The sequence below is a fragment of the Scatophagus argus genome, chromosome 6, assembly GCF_020382885.2.
Source record: "Scatophagus argus isolate fScaArg1 chromosome 6, fScaArg1.pri, whole genome shotgun sequence".
NCBI classification, from domain to species: Eukaryota; Metazoa; Chordata; class Actinopteri; family Scatophagidae; genus Scatophagus; species Scatophagus argus.
Genome location: NC_058498.1, coordinates 9,392,800 through 9,415,802, shown reverse-complemented (window position 1 = coordinate 9,415,802; position 23,003 = coordinate 9,392,800). Strand labels below are relative to the sequence as shown.

At 38.6% G+C, this 23,003-nt stretch overlaps 2 protein-coding genes across 4 annotated transcripts; one reads left to right on the top strand and one right to left on the bottom strand.

Moving 5' to 3' along the window:
* Window positions 1–764: 764 nt before the first annotated feature.
* gipc3 (GIPC PDZ domain containing family, member 3) lies at window positions 765–11,044 on the top strand. Its single transcript, XM_046392200.1, has 6 exons — window positions 765–1,144; window positions 4,159–4,344; window positions 4,765–4,945; window positions 8,087–8,196; window positions 8,731–8,812; window positions 10,267–11,044. The coding sequence occupies exons 1-6, from the start codon at window positions 863–865 to the stop codon at window positions 10,416–10,418; spliced, it is 993 nt and encodes a 330-aa protein (XP_046248156.1). The 5' UTR covers window positions 765–862; the 3' UTR covers window positions 10,419–11,044.
* Window positions 11,045–11,388: 344 nt separating this feature from the next.
* On the bottom strand, window positions 11,389–21,384 carry tbxa2r (thromboxane A2 receptor). Of its 3 annotated transcripts, XM_046392198.1 has the most exons (4): window positions 21,099–21,383; window positions 16,650–17,553; window positions 15,538–15,671; window positions 14,134–14,313 (listed from the first exon to the last, which is right to left on the bottom strand). In XM_046392198.1, exons 2-4 carry the CDS (start codon window positions 17,445–17,447, stop codon window positions 14,268–14,270), a joined length of 978 nt encoding a protein of 325 aa, XP_046248154.1. In that variant the 5' UTR covers window positions 17,448–17,553; window positions 21,099–21,383; the 3' UTR covers window positions 14,134–14,267. The 3 variants fall into 3 exon arrangements, with proteins under 3 accessions (XP_046248152.1, XP_046248154.1, XP_046248153.1); XM_046392196.1 differs by lacking the exon at window positions 15,538–15,671 and having other exon boundaries at window positions 11,389–14,313; window positions 21,099–21,373; XM_046392197.1 differs by having other exon boundaries at window positions 14,171–15,671; window positions 21,099–21,384.
* Between the last annotated feature and the right edge of the window lie 1,619 nt (window positions 21,385–23,003).

The window sequence follows — 23,003 nt, the reverse complement described above, 5'->3', positions numbered from 1 at the left end:
ATACTCAGTTGCATCTTTTTACATTTCTTGGTTTTTAAAAAATATCTTTTTCCAAGAATAGATATGAAAAAGATATACAATATCGTTAGTTATAGAGGTTCATCAACAAGATATATTGTATGTTAAATTATTATTTTAGGGGTTTGTTTGTCATGTGTTCACACTTTTGGGCAAGTTGGAAACTGATATGTAAAAACCCTGCCAAGATAAAATGCACCAGATAACTAGATGAATTAAACATCTGTTGACTAGTTTTAATTGTTGTTTTCTGTATCTGTGGCTCATCTGTCAGGTCAAAAAGGTCAGTGCTTCACCAAGGATTCACCCTAGCAACGACCAATTTCATTCATTGTGAAGGGGGTAGGCGGGCACCTCACTCGCAATGATATCATGTTACCTGTAACACTGGAATACTGTCTGTGGTCACCTCCAAGCGGCCCACTTTGGAAATCGTTTCGCTGATATGCAGGTGTTTTCGCACTTAAGGTGGATGTGCATCATGTCTTGCAGCCAGACCGATTGGAGAGATTACAGTCTTAACCATGTGTGTGTGTATAAAGAAACCCCTACCTGATGTGTTTGTGTTCTCTGTGCGTGAGCTGTCAGAGGCCCAGGTGTAATACATTCAATCCTAAACTCAAAGGGTGTTGGGTTTCTACCCAGCAGGGTCTGGCTGGCCTCTTCCAGCTAATATTACCAGGCTGCTCTCATCACTAATTCATTCATCGTCTTCACTCCAAAGCTCTGGGTGGTTGGCTGGTCGGGTGGTTGGCCAGGTAAGCGAGGGGAAGGACAGAATTTTTCTCTTTGAGAGAACAGTGCACCACCAAGGCTCTCAGAAGAGTACCATAGCTGGGGCCCAATGCAGGAGGCTATGAGCCCACAGGACTCCAAGGCCACAGGATCTGAGGCCATGGAGGTGCAGAAGGCCCAGAGTCAGAATCAGGGGTGTGTGGAGCCCACAGCACCTCCACTTCCTCCTCCTTCACCGCCACCACCAGGGCCACCAGAATTCCCAAGACCGAGGCTCATCTTCCACACCCAGCTGGCTCACGGAAGTCCCACAGGCCGCATACATGGATTCACCAACGTCAAGGAGCTGTACGCCAAGATTGCCGAAGTGTTCAACATCTCCCCCTCAGAGGTACAAAACAATACCAGCTATGCACCATTTCAAGTTTTGTGGGAAATTCTACATATAAAATAAAATGCCCTTATTCCTTTCTTTCATTTCTAGTCTGGAAGGCCAGCAGTGAAAAGGTGTTAGGTTTCTATTCTAGGCTGTTTTCCATGATGCACTGTAGAAGATCACTTGACCTCAGTGCTGTCTGTCAGACTTTGTACTCGTCTGAGCCTTCACCAGGATCAATAATGGAAACAAATAATCAAATAATGTTATCTGTAAACACCACACATATATCACAACAAGTCGAAGTAATGGAAGTGATTTTAGAGTCCAAAAAAAAAAAAAAAAACAGGTGATGAAAATTTTGCTTTGAAAGATATTCAAACAACTAAGTAGGTTAAAGGACCAAATATTAGGTACTTACTTATATTGTTGCAAATCTCCTTAAAAGTCCAACGTGATTTAACACTTCTAGCCAATTACTGTGCCTGTACATGCTAGAGTCAAGTAGTGCCTAATTTCAGCTCATACAGAAACCAAGAAGAAACAACATAAAACTTAATAGGACACCAGCTTTCCCAGCCTGACTTGAAGTCCACATGACTATTAAACCGACCAATTATATACTTAATATGGTGTATCAAGCGTAGCTGTAACAAGTAACTAAACTGTCTATGTTTTAGAGACAGTACATAAAAAAATCAGGCAATTATTATTCTTATTATTTCACAAATAGATAAACACCATTATGAGATGAAACAACTTAACATCATTGACCTTTAAATTGATGAGATTAAGATGATGGTGGGCATGTATGCTGCTGTTCTGCAGTGTTCTTTGGTATATTATGGAAACGAACTCAGAACAGTACCTAACACTTGTCTGCAGCAATATGAAAGCCACCATGAATGCTTTTCTTATCTGTGCATTACAGTTAGATGCAAATGGTTGGACAGGAAGTGATATGGGCCGATTTCACATTTCACTGCTGCTAACCTTGATGGTCTTATCAGCCAGCTACCAGCCATTTTTAGGTTAAATGTGTTTCTGTTTCCTTATGTTACACAAGATTCAATTCCTACGTGATAAAAGTCATGTTACTTAACACAGGATATCACATCACATCAATGATTAATTTCCGGCATCATTTTCACTGTAAAGACTCAGTTGACCATCTTACCCAGTTTGCTTATATCCTGCATGAAATTCTTAGATGCTCTTGTCCAACTGAAATAGAAACTCTCAGTTCCTGTCAGTGTTGTTGTCTACCTACATATGTTAGCCATGTGGTAGCTGGCTTTGCTGACCAGGGTGTTCTCTGCCCAATGTGTTGGGATAATCTCCAGTGATCATCAAAGAATAAGCAGTTTTTGGATTGATTACTATTAATAGTAAACAATAAAAAAGGTTGGAAAAATACATAAAATGACTAAGTAAAAATGAATCTTTCAAACCTTGCGTTTCAAGTGTTTGCTTTTTAGACACAAATGACATCTAAGACCAGAAAGATTAACAGCCAGATGATCTCCTTGGACTTTGCAGTCTAGTTAAGAAATTATCCAATAATTGAGTGGCTCTGTTGATTTAATATTTTGTATACCTATAAGGCCTTGAAATGCAGTCTAGATACAAGACTTTCTTGGGGAAATGTCAGGCAATTAGTTGGTGATAGTGAGAGGTGCAGCAGTTTCCTTGACCTCCTGTCAACTGAGCAGCAGCAGCACGAAGTTACAGTGCAGCTAGAAGCCAAAGAAGACCTTGGACTGTGATCAGAATGGTCCACTTGTCAAGAGTTACTAGAAGCAATAACTAACAGGTACAAGTACTGAAAGTGAGATAATAGTTCACTCAGGTTATCTTGAATTTCCACTTCAGGATTTTGCTAAAAGAAAAGCTATTTTGTTTGAAACTATAAATAAACTATAAAAATAGATTTTCTTTAGCCGATGTTATTAGAGAGTCTTATATTCAATTAGGCGATATCAGATGTGCAAATACTGTTTTTAAAGATGATATTATTCTGAGATTTGGTCAAATTTGACAGAAAAAATTCTAATCACATAGTGTGTGTGCTGTGGTTGACATTTTCAGACTTAAATAATCATGTCTAAACATAGAAAGGCTCTTAATTAGTTATCATATTCATGGCTCATAACAAAATGGCCACAACTGCAAAATCAAATCTTTTGACTCTACTGCCCTCTGCTGTTTAATCTATATATCACGCAGCAAAGGAAAGAAAATGGGACACCAGGGAACGTTTCAGGATAACCACAGAAACTATAATCACATGTATTGTAAACAGACTGAAATTAAGGTTGTTTTCCAAATCACACTTCACGAATTTTGTAAAAAAGTAATAAATACACATCTTAACAACTACGCAGACAAAAAGCAAACTTATGGGTAACTATTGGGAAATGTTTTACCTCTGTGAGATCTTTAACTTGCACATTATGTTGAAATATTGCTAACTTCCCTTGCAAACCTTTATTCACTTTTATTCAGATTCTCAGCTACTATTTACATAAACTTGTTGGAGACAAAGAAGTGTGTTTTAATGCTTATACTTCAATAGCCCAGTTCAAAGAGAATGTGGTATTTTTTTTTTTTTTAAAGTGATCTAATAAAATGTTTCCAAACAGCTTTACGAAGAAGAAGAAGAACTTTTATTGGCAGTATATATATTTTTACATACACACATACTGAATTTTATTACTGCATTTATCCCATCCTTAGCTGAACACACACATGCAACACCCGGCAAATTACATGCAGTGAAACACACACAGGAGCAGTGGGCAGCATCAAGCGCCCGGGGAGCATATTGGGGGGTTAAGTGCCTTGCTCAAGGGCACATCAGCTGGCTAATTGCAAATACATTAATAAAGCTAAACCTAAAACCCAATGAGTGTAAACACAGTCAAGACAGCATATCATAAACAGACCTGTAGCCCAATTATATGATGTTTACTGCAGCATAGGTGTTAAAACTATTAATAGAAATTGTTACATTCTTTTTCTCCACTTAGATCCTGTTCTGCACACTCAACTCTCATAAAGTGGACATGCAGAAGCTACTGGGGGGGCAGATCGGCCTAGAAGACTTCATCTTTGCTCATGTCAGAGGGGAGACCAAGGAGGTGGAGGTAACAAAGACAGAAGACGCACTGGGGCTCACTATCACAGACAATGGAGCTGGATATGCGTTCATCAAGGTACACAAGTGGCAGAGCAAAACAAATTAAAAGACAGTAAATCAACTTCTTGGTGGCTGCAGTTTTGCAAAACTTAGGCTTTCAGCATGGAAGAATAAAACAGACTTCAGTTAAATAGCTCAAGAATCTTCAGTTGGTCAGTCTAACCATTAAGTCAATCTGGCATTATGTGTTTAAAAATCTACATGAAACATAAAGTTTAAGGGGTTAGTTGAATTAGTTACACTCTGATTCTGTTAAACAAGGATTTGGGTTACATATTCAACCCAAGAAAGTTTTGCTATGTTGCTCATTTTACATGATATGAGTAGAAAACACTTTCTGTCCTGTACAGGTTTTCTTTTTCCTGAAACAAATGTTTATTGTTGTGAAAGAATGCCCTGTCATTTCAGCTTGTTGCTTACATGTATTTTTTCCCAGAGGATAAAGGAAGGCAGCACCATAGACCGACTGAAGACAGTATGTGTTGGTGACCACATTGAGGCCATCAATGACCAGAGCATTGTGGGTTGTCGACACTATGAAGTGGCTAAGATGCTAAAAGAGCAACCCAGAGGCATACCCTTCACTCTCCGCCTGGTGGGGCCCAAGAAGGCCTTTGGTGAGTGGAAAATATTTCGCGATGACTGGGCATTGCTGCCATGTGCAGAACAGATGAAGACTGGTATCCTAAACAGACCAAAAGTGTTAGCTGAAAACAAACACAATAGTATTTACAGCTGGAGGCACATACACTGTATCTGAAATAAGCCACTTCTTTCTCCTATACCTTGAATAGATATGCACATACAACTCTTACTGAATTAATTAACACGAGGTCTGTGCACTTTTTTAAAATTCTGTACCTTGCAGTTGAGCATTCTGCAGTACGAAGTCATTCTGAGTTATAGAATGAAAACCAGCAAGGCTGTGTGTACTGAGCTACATACCACAACATTCACGCGGAGAGACCAGGCTCCCAGGTCCCTCTCCTGTCATATATCAGGGATGGCGCTGGTGGTGGATGTCATTGTCGTCCAAACAGCAGTGGTGAAAAACACAGCAGCGTTCCTTACAGCTTTTGCAGGCGTATTCTCAGTACCTCTAGTAAAACCCCATCACTAAAATCTATAATACAGCTGCCACAAAAAAACACAGTCAACTGGAAAATGACTCAGACAAACCAAAATAAGCCTCGCTTATTTGGCACAATCGCTTCATGGAACAGGTCCCAGGACCCAATTTTCCCCTGGTATCAAAAAAGTATTTCTGATTCTGATTCTGTTGTAACACCAGTACTGACAACTGCAGAGATTGACGATATCTGGCTTTTAAAAACTGATGGTAAAGCATAAACCCATTAATGACAAGACAGACATGTTTCACAATAAAACAAACTTTTTTTGGTTTTGAAATAATAAAAATAATCAAATGGGCAGGGATTGGAGCCGCTGGGGAGGAAATATTAATGAGCAGATGAGAATCGCCGAGATCAATAATCAGAATTAAAATGTTTTATCACAATTAATTATCTGTGAATACAAAATCTAAAATTATGTGAGCTCTGAAGTAGCTGAAGCGGTAAGTCCAGCATAAACTAAACAAAATTGAGGCCACTTGTGAAGAGGCAGACTACACTGAAGAGTGCCCAAGTGTGCCATATAGCAAAAACTGTGCAGTGTAGGCCATCAAACAAATAAACACTAACTGATGGACAGTCTTTGTTGGACTGATAACCGATAGGCCTGATATGGGGAAATTTGTAGTTACATAGAGCTGATACTACAAAGCCAAATGGCTTTTCCACACACTATACATATATAGTGGCGATACGCCCCGTTAAAGTTGTTTTGCATCTGCTGGTGATGGAGCGCAACAGGAAAAAGGAAGGGAGGAGAAGGAAACGAGAAGAGAATCACTTAGTGTACACTTAGTGTACACTAGTGAGCCAAACATGTCATCTGTGTGGACTTTCTTTTCGAGGAAGACAAGAGGAGGGAAAAAAAGGTTTTATCTCAAAAAAATCTTATCACAGCTATTTTGCTTTTTTTTTTTATTGAGTCTGTTACTCCCAGATGTGCATAAACTACAGGTTATGAATTTTTAAAAATCAAAAGTGAAAGTGTCAGCTTATCGGTCATGACAAGATGGTAATTGTTATTTTAACAATGTACACCATCTGGGATTTTGTGCGCAGATGGGAAGATAATCTGCACAATATAACTTGAACAACATCAGTCCAGCATGATGGAAACACAAATGGAGAGAGAGAGCGAGAGGGCATATTTCTCTTTGCAGTCACACAGCAGTCAGTGGCAAAAATATGTAAATATTTTATCCAAATGTAATGCTGTAATTCCTGTTGCCAGAGAACCAGAAAAGACACTTTAATTTATGCTTCAGCAGTTTATCTCCCAGGAATATGAGTGGATAAACAAAGTCACTGAACAGGAAACTTGGTTTCTTCTCCTCACTTTTGGTGCATTTATTAATGTGTTTATAGTAACAGGAAAGATAATTTAACCTTAATATTAGGTGACATGACCTAATATGAAATACAAAAACATAGAACTAATTCGCCTACACTTTGAGACTGTAACTTTTTTTATTATTATTATTGCAATGAGGTATGTCTGTCCACTTTCAAAGTTGAGTTTTACCTGTCAAAAGCAGGCTGCAATAAATGGGTTATTTATTGCATCTGGCGTAGAAGACAGGGAGGAAGTAGATATAGCAGACAGCTGTCACTCACCGACCTCACTTATCAGAAGCGACACCGATGGTTAATGGACTATAAAATGTTTGAAGCTGATAACAGTCAGTATCATCTCCTTGCTCCTTTTGTCGTGGAGCTTTGAACTGAATTAGTCAGTCCTTGTCAGCAGACTTTGAGTTTGCTCAGTTGTAAAAGAACCACAGATGTTCAAACTCATCACCGTCAACTTGAAATCTTTGCTTTATAAACTTCAAGATCAAGAATGAAATATCAAGCTCAACAGAAATCACATACTGTATACCTGTTTTTGGAAGTAATCTATCTATATATGGTAAATGCAGTAGTTTTGTCTACAGTTAAACGCAACCAGCAATTTAGTGTCAGGGATAAGTGATGATCAGAGCAGGAAACATATCGCCTCATTTTTCTGATTAAACCTGCCAATCACAATTTTCATGGTTGTTAATTAAACACACACGATGGCAGGCTGTCAAATCTTAATTAGATTTCATGTGTAAAATGATTTATTAGACTAATTAGAATCCTGAATGTAACAGAGCTGGGACTTCATTAGGGCCCTAAATGTCAGGAATATAAGCCGAAGAGAATGCTTGTTAGAGCATGGAGTGAAAGTAATTCACATTCACAATTCAAGGCTCGAACCTTGTTGTCATTGTCACCAACAATTGAAATGCAGGTGTGGTTGTACGGTCAGATTTAAGCCATGGTTACTTAGAAACAGTTTGTGTGCTTTGTCAGTGAGGTGGCAATAATCCAGACAGCAGCTACTGTAAATCACAATTTAGTACCTGATGACATAAAGATTCTATGTATTTCACGTCAGTTTTTAAATCACTTAACATTACCTACAGCTATAAAAGCAGCAGTTCCTTCCTGAGTATCAGTATTTGTTAGACATGACGATGACCTCTGATAACTGATCAAAATCAAACTTCCAAAACCTTTAAAGTGCAAGGCCCTACCAGAAATTTCCTGGGTCACTTTAATTTGACTGATGTTTATTATTCTGTTTATGTGTGTGGTCAGACATGATTGGAATGAGAACCAGAGCACCAAAATCCAATGAAGGCAAAATGGTAAACGGGAGGGAGACACTCCGCCTTCGCTCCAAGGGTGCTGCTACAGTTCAGGAAGTGGTGAGTTTCACACGGTTTGTCCTGTAGGACAAAGACTGCTTAACTTCCTGACAGTACGTTGGCAGTGACATCTAGACACATAAACACACGCACATGCAGAACTGTGACAGATTGTTTAAAATTTCTTCTGTTACAGCTGATCAGGTCTTGATCTTAAAAATACTTTTGATTTTTGGATTTTGATGGGTCAAAAGATTCCCATGTGGGAGAAGAAATAACTAAATGAACTTAACATTCCAGGTTGACTCTCATGCAACACACATGCAATGACTCTCAACTTAATCTGAAGTGACCTTTGGAAACAAAAAGGACTCTTAGGTCCTTCAGTGCAAGATGCTTTATATTTCGCTTGAACTGTGAACACAGACTCAATCTCTTGGAGGACATTTGGATGCTGAAAAGATTGACTGGTTTAAACCACTTGAGAAGCAAGCAGTTAACATCTGCCAGCATCTATTTATAAAACATATGTGCATGTGATGATAAACAGTAACACATTAACACAACATTAATGTGTTTTCCTGTCACTGCCAGCAGAATGAGTTTGAAGAACAGGCCACCAAGAAAGTGGATGATCTGCTGGAGAGCTACATGGGCATCAGAGATCTAGAGCTGGGTAAGACCACCCACATAAAACATATGTCCTTAAAACAGCCATGACCTCTGAGTCCACGTTTGGAGGTACGGGCAAATAAGTCATTGCTGAATGAATGTTCGTATATGAAGCCAGGAGGCAGTGATGTTTACTGTGGGCTGTAATAGATGGGCAAATTCTCTCACAGCCTCCATGACATACTGAGATACACCAGGTCACTTACCCTTGGATGGGAAAAAAGAAAAAGTTCTCTTTTAAACTCACTACAAGTCACTGACTGAGAATGTTTATTCTTTCTGCTAAAGTTTCACTTCCTTCAACATTTTTGACCTTTAATTGACTTTGACCTTTAACTGACTTTGGTATTAGTCTCTAGCATATCAGTGTAGTGATAAGTGGTGGAAGCAAATTAACGACAGCATTTTGACCAAAAGAAATATAAACTCATGGTCAGTTTACTCATTTTCCCAGGAACTTAATCTGCTATCTCACAGTCTTTTTCTCTTCTCTGTGAATGAAGTTTGTTCAATTGTCATGGAGACGCCAGGCATGTCATTTCATTCTCAAATGAGCACTTTCCACCTGCTAGGGGAATGGTTGAAAGTTTCAGAAAAGGTTAAGTTAATTAGACCTTGAGTTAAGGTTTTCTTGTCATGATCAAGCATAAAACTTTTACATGTAATAATATAGTTTTAAGAATTAAGAATTATTTACTTATTTGTCCCACAGATATTCTATATAAAGCTCAATATCTGAAGACACTGTGGGATGAGATCATGCTGAGTGTTTTCAGTGTTTGCCAAAAAGTTTTTGTGTCCCATCCCATCAAAGTGTGGCAATGGCTGTAAAAAACATCATTGCTGAGATTCCTGACCTCAGACCAGCTCCAGGGAACAATCTGTCATCATCTGCCTCTGCTAAATTTATCTGATTTATTTTCTTAAGAAAACTGAAATAAACAAGGTTGCACTGTGCATTTTTTCATTTTAGTTGGTTGACTCTCATGCAAAACACATGCAATGACTCTCAACTTAATCTGAAGTGACCTCTGTGAACAAAAATGACTCTTAGGTCCTTCAGTTCAGTGCAAGATGCTTTATATTTCGCTTGAACTGTGAACACAGACTCAATCTCTTGGAGGACGTTTGGATGCTGAAAAGATCGACTGGTTTAAACCACTTGAGAAGCAAGCAGTTAACACCTACTAGCATCTATTTATAAAACATATGTGCATGTGATGATAAACAGTATCCCTTGTCATGGGAAGATATGTTCTTATAGAATTTGTATCACCATATTTAGAGCATGAACGACACTTCTAATAACAATAAACGTGCTTTTTGTCTCGTTTTGTCTTTTTTGGTATAGTTTGGTGTTTTTTGGTGTAGTTTCTTTTGGCTTTGGCTGTTGAGAAAGAAAACACTCTGGTTAACTCTGCAGTAATTCATATCTGTCCCATGTATTCTTTTGTGCAGCCACCACCATCGTGGAAGCGGGCAAAGACAAGAAGAACCCTGATGACTTTGCAGAAGCTTTGGACTCAGTTTTGGGAGATTTTGCTTTCCCTGATGTGTTTTTGTTTGACGTATGGGGAGCTATTGGAGACGTTAAGAATGGTAGAATTTAGGCATTTAAGGCATTAAGAATGTGTATAAGCCGTTAATGTTGCCTTCTCAGTCCTTACATTCATTTTAAATAACTCTCTTTAAAACCAGGATAAGGGCTGCAGTTAATTCAACCATTTCCCTTTGAACAGTCAAACTGGCAATTTGCTCATAATCATCACTCAAAATGGCAAATCTTTCTAATATCCACACAACACAGAAAATTGCAGTGTAGCAAAAGTATGGGCTTATTTCCATTGTGATTTAAGATAAAAGTTAATAAAATGAGGGTTCTTTCTGCAATTAGAGCAAAATCTAAAGGACAGGTTAACATGTATTATTGCTGCAAAACAGTGGACAGTCATCCAACCTCCCAGGAAACAGGAAGGAATCAAGGAGACATTTTTGGGTAATCCGTAAGTCAGAACGTATTAGCCTACTTCTCCATTACCAATAACCTATACAAGTTCAAGGTTTATTTGCATGTTTTATAAGTTATACAGTGTTTTTCAGTATATTTATGTAGCTATAGTTTGCCCTTTCTAAAATAAGTAAAGTTTTCTGGTTTAGAATGAGAGAATGTAAATATAATAGATCAGAATCTTTAGTATCATTGTTGTTTAATATTTCTGCCCTCTCTTATAGTCACTGCATTACTAGTACAGTATTTACTGTAAAATGAAGGAAGCAACAAACTACATGTTGGAGTATGACAGTTACATGTTTTCTGGCTCATGCCACAATGTGAATCACTCAAGTCATTTTTTTCACTGACCTGCCAAATTTCAAAATGTAGTTTGGCTTGACTTCACTCACTGGCTACAGAGTTTTAGATACAGTATTTCTCTGATGTTTTGTTTTAACACTTTGTATATGGTTTAAACTCATTATGAAAACCTGAAAAAATGTTTGGCACATTGTTTAAACTGTAAGTAAAAAAGGTTGAAATCATAATTGCCAAGCCTCTGTGTGTTAAACAGAAAAACCCATTTGTTTTTACTAAAGCCTTTAATTTTATGTACAATCACATTTCTGACAAGCACCTTCCAACATTTACACTTCATTTGTAATGAAATCTCACTGTAAACAAGTCAAAATGAGGAACATTTCCACCATTATAAGTGACTGGTTCAGTGGTTTATTTGGTAATTGAGAGTCTGACATATATGAATGATAAAACAATGACAACAAATTATGTGTGAAATTAGCTGGGTGACTGAGTAATCACACAGAGAAAGAAAGGATTGTTTGAGTCATGTATTATATTTATAATGTTATATTTGTCTGTGACACTTAGCATGTATCACCACACTGAATTTGAATCATCCAACAACTCTGAATTTTACCTCTCAAAATTTGGGCAATTTAATCTAAAGCTATCTTCATGGCCAGACACCAGTAGTTGTAAATGAGAAAATTGTTTTGTTTTTGGGTATTCTGACAGTGTAAGATTGGAGTGTTTGAAATTAAGGGAAAACATTACTTATCATGCAATGTATTCCTGCAATGATCTTCTTCATTTATATAATACAAGTATAATTAAAAGACAGAAGATAGTAAAAGGTATTTTGATTTGACGGTAATTACACTTTCTTAGATCTTCTATCAGTAATACCAAAATGGCATATGTCAGGCACTGTTTTACATATACTATACTATATGTACAAAAGTATTGGGACACTCTCTTTATCATTGAATTCAGTAGTGGTATGGGGCTGTTTGTCAGGGGTTGAGCTTGGCCCCTTACTTCCAGTGAAGGGAAATCTTATTGCTTCAGCATAAGAAGACATTTCGGATAATGCTACGCTTCCAACTTTGTGGCAACAGTTTGAGGAAGGCCCTTTTCTATTTCAGCATGACTGTGCCCCAGTGCACAAAGCAAGGTCCATAAAGACATGGTTGGATGACTTTGGTGTGGAAGAACTTGACTGGCCTACACAGAGCCCTGACCTCAGCTGGAACTGGAATACAGACTGCAAGCCAGGTCTTTTTGCCCAACATCAGCACCTGACCTCACAAATGCTCTACTGCATGAATGGGCAAAGAAAGAAACACTCAAAAATCTCTTTCCTGATACTTTTGTCTCTATAGTGTAACTGTGATGAATTTCAACCATTTATGTAAAGACTATGATGTTTCATGCAATGTAATACATCTCAGTTAAATACTGTTACTGTTACATTTTTGGCCACATTTCTGAACAGCAAAAAAACAAGCCGTCTGTGTCCATATTCACAACTTAATTCATTACAATTATCGCAGTCTCATTATTTCTCTTTATTTATCTAATATTGGCAAACATGAGGACCGAACAACAGAATTTCAATCAGGGATTCTGAAAAAAGTTGATAATTTCAAGGTTTGAAAAGTTTGGTTTGACTCACATGCATCATCAAAACAGTTCACACTCAAATACATGGATTGTAACACGTTATGTGAACTCTTGAAATGGAAACTGTATAGGAGGCATAAGGTTGTCTAAGCAATATTTAATTTTAGTCTAATCATTTTCACTTTTAAGCACATCTCTGACATGGTATTCCAATCAAATGGGACTGCTTTTGCAGGAGGTGGCACCACATGCTTCTGTGAGTTCCATGAAGATTTCAGTCCCTGCTCTGCATGCATGTTATTTCCCTATCATTTGTATATTTGTTCTTTCACCTATGAGAGAGCAACCAGTTAACCAAACATACATGTTTTGGGACTGTGGGAGGAAGCCGGATTTCCTGGAGAAAACCCACATAGGCACAGGGAGAACATGCAAACTCTGCGCAGAAGGCCCCAGGGATTGGGATTCGAATGTGGAATCTTCTTGCTGTGTGGCAACAGTAGTAACCACCATACTGCTCAGGTCAGAAGTCTTCCCTGACTTTTTATTTTCGACTTAGTAAATGAATTATTATGTGTGTGTGTTTATTTTGTTAAACAATTTCAGTTTAATGTCACAGACTGGTTTGTTTTAGGCAACACAATTAGAATTGGTTAGGTTTAGGAAAAGATAATGGTTTGGGTTAAAATAAAATAAAAAGTTTTGATGTCACAGTTAGGAATTACCAAGGGAGTCCCTCCATGTTGCAGTGCTATGTTTCTGTAGTGGTTAAACCAAACACAGAAGAGGGATGTTCAGTTGACTGCAAACAGCAACCACACCCTTAGATTACACTTAATCCCACTCACTGGACCTTGAAATCATTATTTGAATGTCCAAGACTCAAAAAACATTGAAGTACTTGAAAAGAACAGTACATCTAGAACGAGCAGTGTATGTGAATAGCTTAAATCGGTTTTGGCAGACAAAATGTGAACAAAGGGAGTGTATTTATGAATACATCGCAGGTTTGATCCATAGCATGTGTTCAATCAGTACCTGTTCTCCCTTTACACTTTTCTGTAAATTAAAGTTTCATTGCTATTACTGCTTAATATTTCAAAAGCAAAGGTATAAAATGAACCGTTTTATTGGTGCAATCCTACTTTGTATACTGGTCACAGTTGATATGAATACTCATCACAGCTAGAAAACACATTCAAAAACATACTACAAGACCAATGACATCATTTAGTCTGCTGCAACAACTCAAATCCAAGCAATCATGTAGAAGGAGATGGTGTCTTCAATGTAGTGTTGGCTGTTGCACTTGATTCCCCAGTCTCTAATGTTTCATCTGTGTCCTGGGTACTCCCAAATGAAGACCTTGTGAACCTCCTGACCTTGCTGCTGAAAGACGGATACAAGCTCATGGTAGAGCCCTGAGACCAGTTAAAGCGGGGGTAGATTCTCTTAAGAACCGCCCTGCGAAATAGGATGTATACCCACGGATCCAGGATCTGGTTCCAGGTGACGAAGCGTATCCAAAGCAGTAGGTATTTCACCTGGAGAGGACCTCCGAACAGTGCAGTTTGCGCAATAAAGACCTGGTGGAAGAAGGACGGAAGCAGGGAAAAAGACAGAGAAAGAGGGATGAAGTAATGAAGCGGCAAAAACAGGAAAAAATGGTGGAGGAAATGAGTGGGAGAGTGATAGCAGACAACAGAGAGTGGAAAAGAGTGGTAAGGATAGGATTAGGAATGAAAGGGGAAAAATTGGTTAATATTGAAATTGCACACGGACAGTCCACTGACACCAGGCTAATTCTGCCATGGCCCTCCTGAGGCAACACGATTATCCCCACAGCTTTAGTTCAACTGCAGCATTTTATGTGAGGTACAGCCTTATTAGCATTTTCCCAGCAGTCTCTTGTGGGGGCAAAACATGCTAACAAGCTCCTTTAGGAATGACAAATTGGCTTATTGTTTGTCTCTGTTCCAAATTCAGCTGGTATCAAAAAAACTGTTCTCCTGTGGTTTACATCCAAGCAGTGCAAGGAAAGCAGTTACCTAAATCCACTTCTTAGTGTTTAAAAAAAAACTGTTTGCATGCAAGTGTTAAGATGTTCAAGAGCAAACCGCAGTTTTAGTTGGGCAAACTTTTCTTAGAGGCAGAGGTGCAGAATCTGATACAACCACAGTTTTCCAGGGTGCAAGTATAATTATAGTGGCTAACTTTCACGTTCAGAGAAGGTAGCATTCATGGCTTTATTCACTGACACCAAGGCTATTTCATGCAAGTGTAAATCAGGCTTTACCGGAAGATTCTACGCCCTGGCTACAGTACATTTTGTGTCATCACGATTACTGAGCCTGAACAACTTTGTCAGTGTGTATCTCTGTAGCTTTGCTTCAATGAAATGTTTGAGTAACTAAATAAAACTACAATCAACAGATCACTAAACTGACAGGGTTTAGCTATCCGAAACCATCTGTGATGGTTTCAGGGAATGAAAAGGCAATTAAGGGCAATAAACCAAAACCAAAATAACAAAATTATTGGGCTGAAACTGTTTAAGCGACACGTTTATTAACAGCCTAGGAATGGAATGAAGTGTACAGAGCAGCAGCAAAACCAAGATGTTCCCATTGATAATTTGAGCACATGCGTAATGGTATGAAAGCTGAGTAAATGGTGATGTATACTTGAGTCCATCCACCAGTTTTATTGGCAGATATTTAGGACATGCCTAAAGTTATGATGGGGGTGAGCAGTGGAAAATGTATGTTATTGTTACAACCTTTAGAGGTTTTCTTTTACATTTTACTCGCCTTAGCCTGGACTCTTGACACGTGATGTATATCCAGGGGTCAAATATCTGATTGCAGGTGGCCATTCGAATGTGGAACAAAACAATTTCACCTCTTACAGGATCAGCAGCCACCACTCTCATCAGAATATATATCTGTGTAGGGTGCAGACAAAACATGTTCTCCAGTCAGAGGGATTTGACCCTCCTATTCTTGCTCTTATACTAAATTTCGTCACTCTGCATACTGGGCTGAGAGCAATGCCTAGACTCCAGCTTATTACATATAAAAAAACAACAACAATGACAGCAGCAACCCCCCCCCAAAAAAAAACAAAGGAAAAAAAAAAACACAACAGTTAGTCAGCTGATTTAATTTTTGTGGCTTGTTCTTTGGGTCAAATTAGCATCTTACTCAAGACAGTAAATTTTGAAATATGAGAATGTTGCAACATCCTAAAAGTAGCTCCACTGACATGCACAAAATATGATTTGTCATTTTGTCATACAATCATACATGTGAACAACCCGATGATAACAGCACTTACAATGGTGAATAATAGAACCACCAGAATGAATAATTGGAGCCACAAAAAGTTGTAATGAACTGAAGTCTTCCTTAAAAGGCAATGATTTCAGTCATGCTCTAAAGCTGAGATGTAAGGCATTAAGGGGCTATCTGATCCAGGGTAAGACCAGAGGCACTTTCACTAGTTAGAAAGCTACATTACAAAGATGAAATGAAGCATAAAGAGGGGAAGCAGAGCTTAGGACCTTGTGATGTCCCGTTATGGTTCAAAGAGTTAAAGGGTAGCACTGATAACAAGAGTCTGATAAACAAGGTTGTTGTTCGGCATTTTCAGAGCTGAGAAACCCACAAGTTAGCGGACACTACTGCTCAGTGCTTTGCAATATGACAACTGAAAGAATGTTTAATTTTCAACCAGCCACCTTAAAGTGGTTGTACTGATATGTTGTGTCAAAGTTTGAGATCTGATGAAACACCTGGAGAAGTTAGGATCAAAATATACATATGATAAATAGACATACAAGGGAACTGAAAATATGGATAGCTTTGTGGTTGTAGTGAAAGTCATATTTTGCTTAAACGGTGCAAAAAATACACAAACTCACCAGGAGGGGGCACCAGCAGACAGAAGTGATGACCATGATGAGGATGAGCTGAACCATCATCTCTACTTCATGATCTCTGCGGCGCTGGGTCCTGTTCTCTCCGCAGCACACCTTGATCAGGGTCACAATGCTTACTGTGTTCAGCAAAAATGACAAAGCGATGCAGAACAACCCGACCAGGGAGAAGATCAGGGAGAAAGCACGGTCATTTCCCTCAGAGCTGATGTTGAAAAAGCACCAGGAGCCGGGCATCTGCATGTGGTAGCTCCCAATGCCTGTTAGAGGCAGCAAAGCTATGAAGCCAGCAATCAACCACACCATTAGCACCATGGAAACTGTCCGTCTCTTTGGCATGCTAGTGGAATGTGCAAATGGACAGTTGATGCCAATGAAGCGCTCCAGAGCCATGGCGGCACCAAGCAGCAGGGGGCACAGTCCATAGAAGACCATGGACATACCCATGAAGTTGCAGAAGTGGCAGTTTGGATCTAACTGGCGCCAATTAAAGTGTGTAACATGGTAGGAGACCACGATGGAACCTGTGACCAGAAGCCCGACAAAGTCAGTGACCACCAGACCACCCAGGAAGATCATGAAAAAGGAGCGTGAGCGGCTATGTATCCGCTTAAAGGACTTGGCGAGTACTATGAAGGCGATGAGATTGGAGGTGAGACCCAGAGTGGCGAAGATGATTGAGAAGTAGGCCGAGGCAATGGTGTGTTGGTACTTGAATGGAGGGCTGTTGATACTGTAGCAGAGTGGGGTGTTGTTGGTGAGTGGTGGGGCTGAGTCATTCATGATGGTCAGCTGGTGTGTGTGTCGTTGATGACGTCAGATGACTCAGAGATGGAAAGACAATATCGGCATCAGGAATTTCATTTCTCTGTTCATCCTAAAAAGCAAGCTGAAAAAAGTTCAATTTTAAGATATTTTTCCGTAGCACAAGTCATTTATTTAGTTATTTAAGTTATTAAAGGAAAACATTAAAATGCATTGAAACATGTAATACAGATGAAATGAGCAAAGAGAGAGAGAGCAACAGATGGAAAACTGGCCAGCCACTTTAAGAGTTGGCCAGATTTTGTTTGTACTTCAAATGTGATAACCTTCACAGCAAAGTACATGTGAAGCAGTATATTACTGTTTACTCTTGTGGAGAACAATGTTAAATGGGGTTTGTCCAAGTCTTTATTCAGGCTCAGAGTACTGCAAAATGGCTGGTGCTGAAACCTAGTATACATTCACCAATCCATCTTCTACAGATGCTTGTTTTATTTAGCATCTTAAGTGGCTGTGCTGAAGTCGATCCTAGCATGCACTGGAAAAATGTGAAAGGAAAACCTTTTACAGGTTGGCAGTCCACCACAGTATATTATTTTTTCTCATTTCGTTAACATGCAATAAACAGGAACTTGTCAAATGATGAAACAAGTTGTAATCGAGCCAACGGTGAATCTAAAAACCACTTTATTTTGAGATAAAACTCACAAATGTTTGGCTACATGATGATATAAACGATATTTCATCATCAACAGAACTGTAAAAGCACTTCTGCTGAAGCAGGAAACTTGGCTGTATACTGTGATAGATACCACAGTTTCTGTAATTATTTCCCAGTTTTCATCTGACTGCTCTTGTTGTTGTCCTTGTCTAACCCCTACTCCCAGAATGTTATTGTTACCAATCGCTAAAACAACAAAAATATGATCCATGCTCTAGGATTTTCAGGATGTTTAGGATGACCACATAAACCCTACAAGTCGATGTAACAGCTCAGATACACTGCATACGTAACACCAATTTAAAAGGACATGCCGACACTGACAGCAGGGGACATGTAGATGTAGACAGTAACACAGAGACCAAAATAGACAGATTAGGCACATCCTGAGAGGAAGTGCAGTTATGTGAACACTGCTGTCAGAAACACCAGCAGGAAATAAACACATATTGTCTGTGATGTTGTCCCTTGTGGTCTGTTCCCAGTGTACCGCCTGTCATCATCAGGCTGCATGATACCAACTTCAAGCAAAGTGGCGATAGATGTTTGACCGGATAGTGAAGTGAAATCAAATACGCAAAATAAGTAAACATAATCTTTCTGAAATTTTTGTTACTTGTCCCCATGTTTTCCTGTAGCCTATTGGTTAGCTTACATACTTTAACATAGAAGAACACACACACTGCACTTTACAATACATTAAAAAAAATGAGGTTTACAACTTACAACTAGCATCTTGACCTAAATATCATGAGCAATTGAGGACATGCAATAATACTGCATCATTGCATTGCACACTTTCACATGCCAGACAAAGCACACACACAGACTCTGGTAGTTTTCCAGGAAAAAAAACAAAAAAACATCTGATGGTTCAACAAAACCAACAAAACAGGTGTCTTTTTTTTGTCTGTCCTACCCATACATTTAGAGACCAAAGTTAGAAACAACAAATCTTCTAGCAGTGGTGGGCAATGCATTGAATCCTATTTATATTTTAAAGCTTGTTAAGAAAAAAAGAAAAAAAACTTAATTAGAACTTACTTGCATGCAATGCACAAATTAGAGCTGAAATTAGAGTTGGTTTACTTGTGTTGTGTTTTTTTCCCTTCTAAATGGATTTTATGGGTGTGGCAGATTCACATGTAGGTTACTTGTAAGTGAAACCTGATTCCTTTAAGACAACATAAAAAAAACTATTACAAATATTTCTTGAGAAACTGTTGATTTTGATCTGATGACAATATAAATTCACAAATTCACAACACCCAGAAGGCATGACCACATGTTTTTCTGTCAAACTGTCACATTTTCAGAAAAAGGCAGAAAACGTGAAAATACATTTACTAAGGGAAAGCTTTGAATCTTCCACTAAAAGCTAATTATCAGGTACCTCCATCCCTTAGTGATTATTAGGATGAGACAGACGAGTCTTGGCGCCAGCTGTTGTGTGACCGTGAAGACCTTTTCAGCGTACCATTAGCCAGAAGTGCCCTTTAACGTCTAGAATCAATAAGTCATATTCAAAATTGCATCACTGAGGCAGTCCAGTAGCTTCCTTTTAAAACGAATGGGAAATCACAGAAATGTAATCACAAGTGTGTGTACTGTATGCAGATTGCTGAGTTTGCACAAAATTATGTTTTTTTCAGATGCTGAACAGGTTGGTTGCACAAGACTCCATGCTTTCATGGATTTAAGTGTGGTGCAAACCATACATACACATCTGGAATAATCCGCTGTCCTCTGCGCATGATGATTTGTTTTCCACGTTCGTGTTGAAAACCCCTAATAATACTTATTTCCAATGTCCCTGAATGATGAATCACTTTATCAAGACAAAAAGTAAAAGTGGACATGAAACAGAGCAACGAATATGAGATAATAAAAACAAGAGGAACATGATCAACTCAAAGGAATCTGGCTCTTTACAGCAAGCCAGTTCTTTTGCATTCAGCCAGTAAAGTGATTTTGGCTTTGTGCTCTCAGTGAGATAAGCAAATAAAACAGAAAATCTGTTGGTTTAACAAGATCTCTTTATAATTCATTATTTAAAGCAACAGAGCCAGAATTTAACCAGTGCAACAGTCTTGACCATGTATGACATCAGCAATTTTACCAATAACACCAGCACACTAACAATGAGTGGCTGTGCCCTGTTCACTTTCAGAATCAAGAAAGCATCTTCTGCAACTGTGTGAGAACAGGATCAGTTCCAATAATTTAGGGTCAGAGCTCTCAGTTTCTGGCAAACAGTTCCCCTTAAGGGATCAGACTGTGACCTATTTCAATATGTGCACGGTCACAGTCACACGGCCCTAAAGATTCCAAATATGAGTTCATGTTCGGCTGAAGAGAATTCAGCATGAAATTGTTATTCAGTTCATTCTTACATTACCAGAGGTGGAGCTTGAACGATCACTCTTTAAGTGTTAAAACGGTATTCTCTCATGACATTATTGTAATCACGAGTATGTATTTAATCAGCACTGAAATGAGTGCAGCTTCCTTCAGAATCAGAATCAGAATCAGAATTCCTTTATTTATCCCTGGAGGGAAATTCTTGCAGTGGAAGTCTCTAATATGAGTTCCCTCAAGTGACATGATGGCAAATGATCATGTTGAGAAGTTAAGCTATGTTTAATACTGCTAACAGAGCTACAAAACAAAGCAGAACCAATGCAACTTCTTCTGCGTTCTAGACAAATAAGAATCCTAGAAAAACACAATTTACTCTTATGTACTGTAACAACATTTATAATCATAAATGTACAAAGGAAGGGGAGGATAACATTCAGGTATCATAACTAAAATCCATACCATACAAAACCATCCTTCCTTCCATAGCAATTCAATTTGTTTGTGTTTCCCAGAGAGGATATGTAGTGTCATAAACATGGTTATAAACATTATATGAAAGTTTACCGAATAATTCAGATTAGTCTTACCACCACAGAAGTTCTTTCAAGGACCAAGCTGACTCTTGAATTGGGAAGTTTGCCATACTCCATCCAAACCATGTTTCTGCACAGAACCATTAGTTGCATGAAGGGGTGGGAAACAAGACAACATCTGTTTTCATCTGATGGAAATAAAGTCCAACGTTAAGTCCTACAGCAGGCTGTTAGTATTGAGCCCCACTTAACTCCTCTCCCTTCCCCCAGAACTCTTCTAGTGTGGCTCTGATGTTCATCACTCCCCCTCTTGTCCCTCTTCCTTTTGCTCAGTTCTTCCCTCCCCGGAAGACAAAGGAGGAGGGCTCTGGGAAGGCACCATATAGTATTTTAGGTGGGAGAATGAGGAACAGAGACAAGTAATAAAACATCAAACAGGATTTAGTGAGTAGATTTAGTAAGCAGAGGAAAAGGGCATTTGTTTGAAATTCTGAATAATTTTGTACATGTGTGGGTGTGATAGGGAGGTAAAGATTAGTAAAAATACTGAAAAAAAATGTTCTTACTAAACATAAATGTATTTAAGCATGAATAGTTACAGTGCTTAAATGCTTACAAAAATAAAGCCAGTAGGACCTAGAATATCTGAAGCTTTTCTCAAACAGTTCAAAGTCTAATTGCTATATTTACACGTCAAATCAGTGACAAAAATCTGTATGACAATAATATTTCTAATGCTGACTTGAGACTTTAGCAAGTGGAACAATCAAATAATTTAAGGACACTGACATTAGTTTCAAAGCTATTCAGGAAAAAGTGGAAAAAGTTGGATATGACACACATATACAAATGATCATGTCAGGAACATTTTCTTGTTGAAAATGACATACAATAAACTTCAAGATACAAAACTCAACAAAACGCACGATAACAGGTAAGAGGTAAGACAGCAATTTTCACAAAGCTCATAATCTGTGCAACACAGTGACTGAACTAACATCCTAGCTTAAGGGCAATGTGGATGTTTTCCCCCTACAAGAATGCTACTGATATTCCCTCATCTATTCCCCATGTGGCAGATGAAAGGATCTAAGATAAGGACAGAAATGGTGGGTGTCTGATTCGTTCCACTTAAGCAATGCTTTGGGCTTTATAGGCTACACTGGATATGTGATTGAAGGTTTTTGGGTGAACACACAGTGTGGAGTAAAGCTAAGTTAGGGACGCCACACTAAAGCAACTAGAAGACCAAACAGTGTATCTCTATCACCTACATGATCTAATGTACTGCATATCATTTCAAACTTGTATTGCCTGGGTGACATATAATGTTTACTTTGTGAATGTCATGTTTTGGGAATGTTAAGACTTTGGCGGCAATGACCGCACTAAACTGGCAGTTGCCGTGTTTAGTAAACATTGCTGGTTGTGGAGTTTCACAAATGCACTGTGATGTACGGGTTAGAATCCACTAGAAGATGCTTCACAGGTTTCTTGTATACTATGAAAAGGCTATACAGGTTTAAACTTGGTAGTTTATAAAATGAAAGAGCTTCGAAATCTGAATGTCTAAATTTTGATCTTCCTTCCACATGAGGATGGCATTTCTCATGCTGAAAAAGCATTACTTTGCAGAATAAATAAATATGAAAATACCTCCCTAATATGTTAGTTTATACAAGAATTTTTTCAGGAGTATGAAGTATGTCTCCTCAGACAGCTTCAGGTCCTGGAATAAGGTGTGCCTGAAAGCTCAAGCTAGGAAAACATAATCAGAAAAAGGAAACCATAAAGTGAGAAAAACGCAACCAAATACAACAACATGCTGCAATCACAACCTGGCTTGGGATCCATTTAGCCGAGGATCAAATCCCAGAAGAGCGTTCTCTTCTGTGTTTCTCACATTTTTCTCTTATTGTTAAAATACAACCTGGAGGGTGGAGACTATAGAGCCTATGT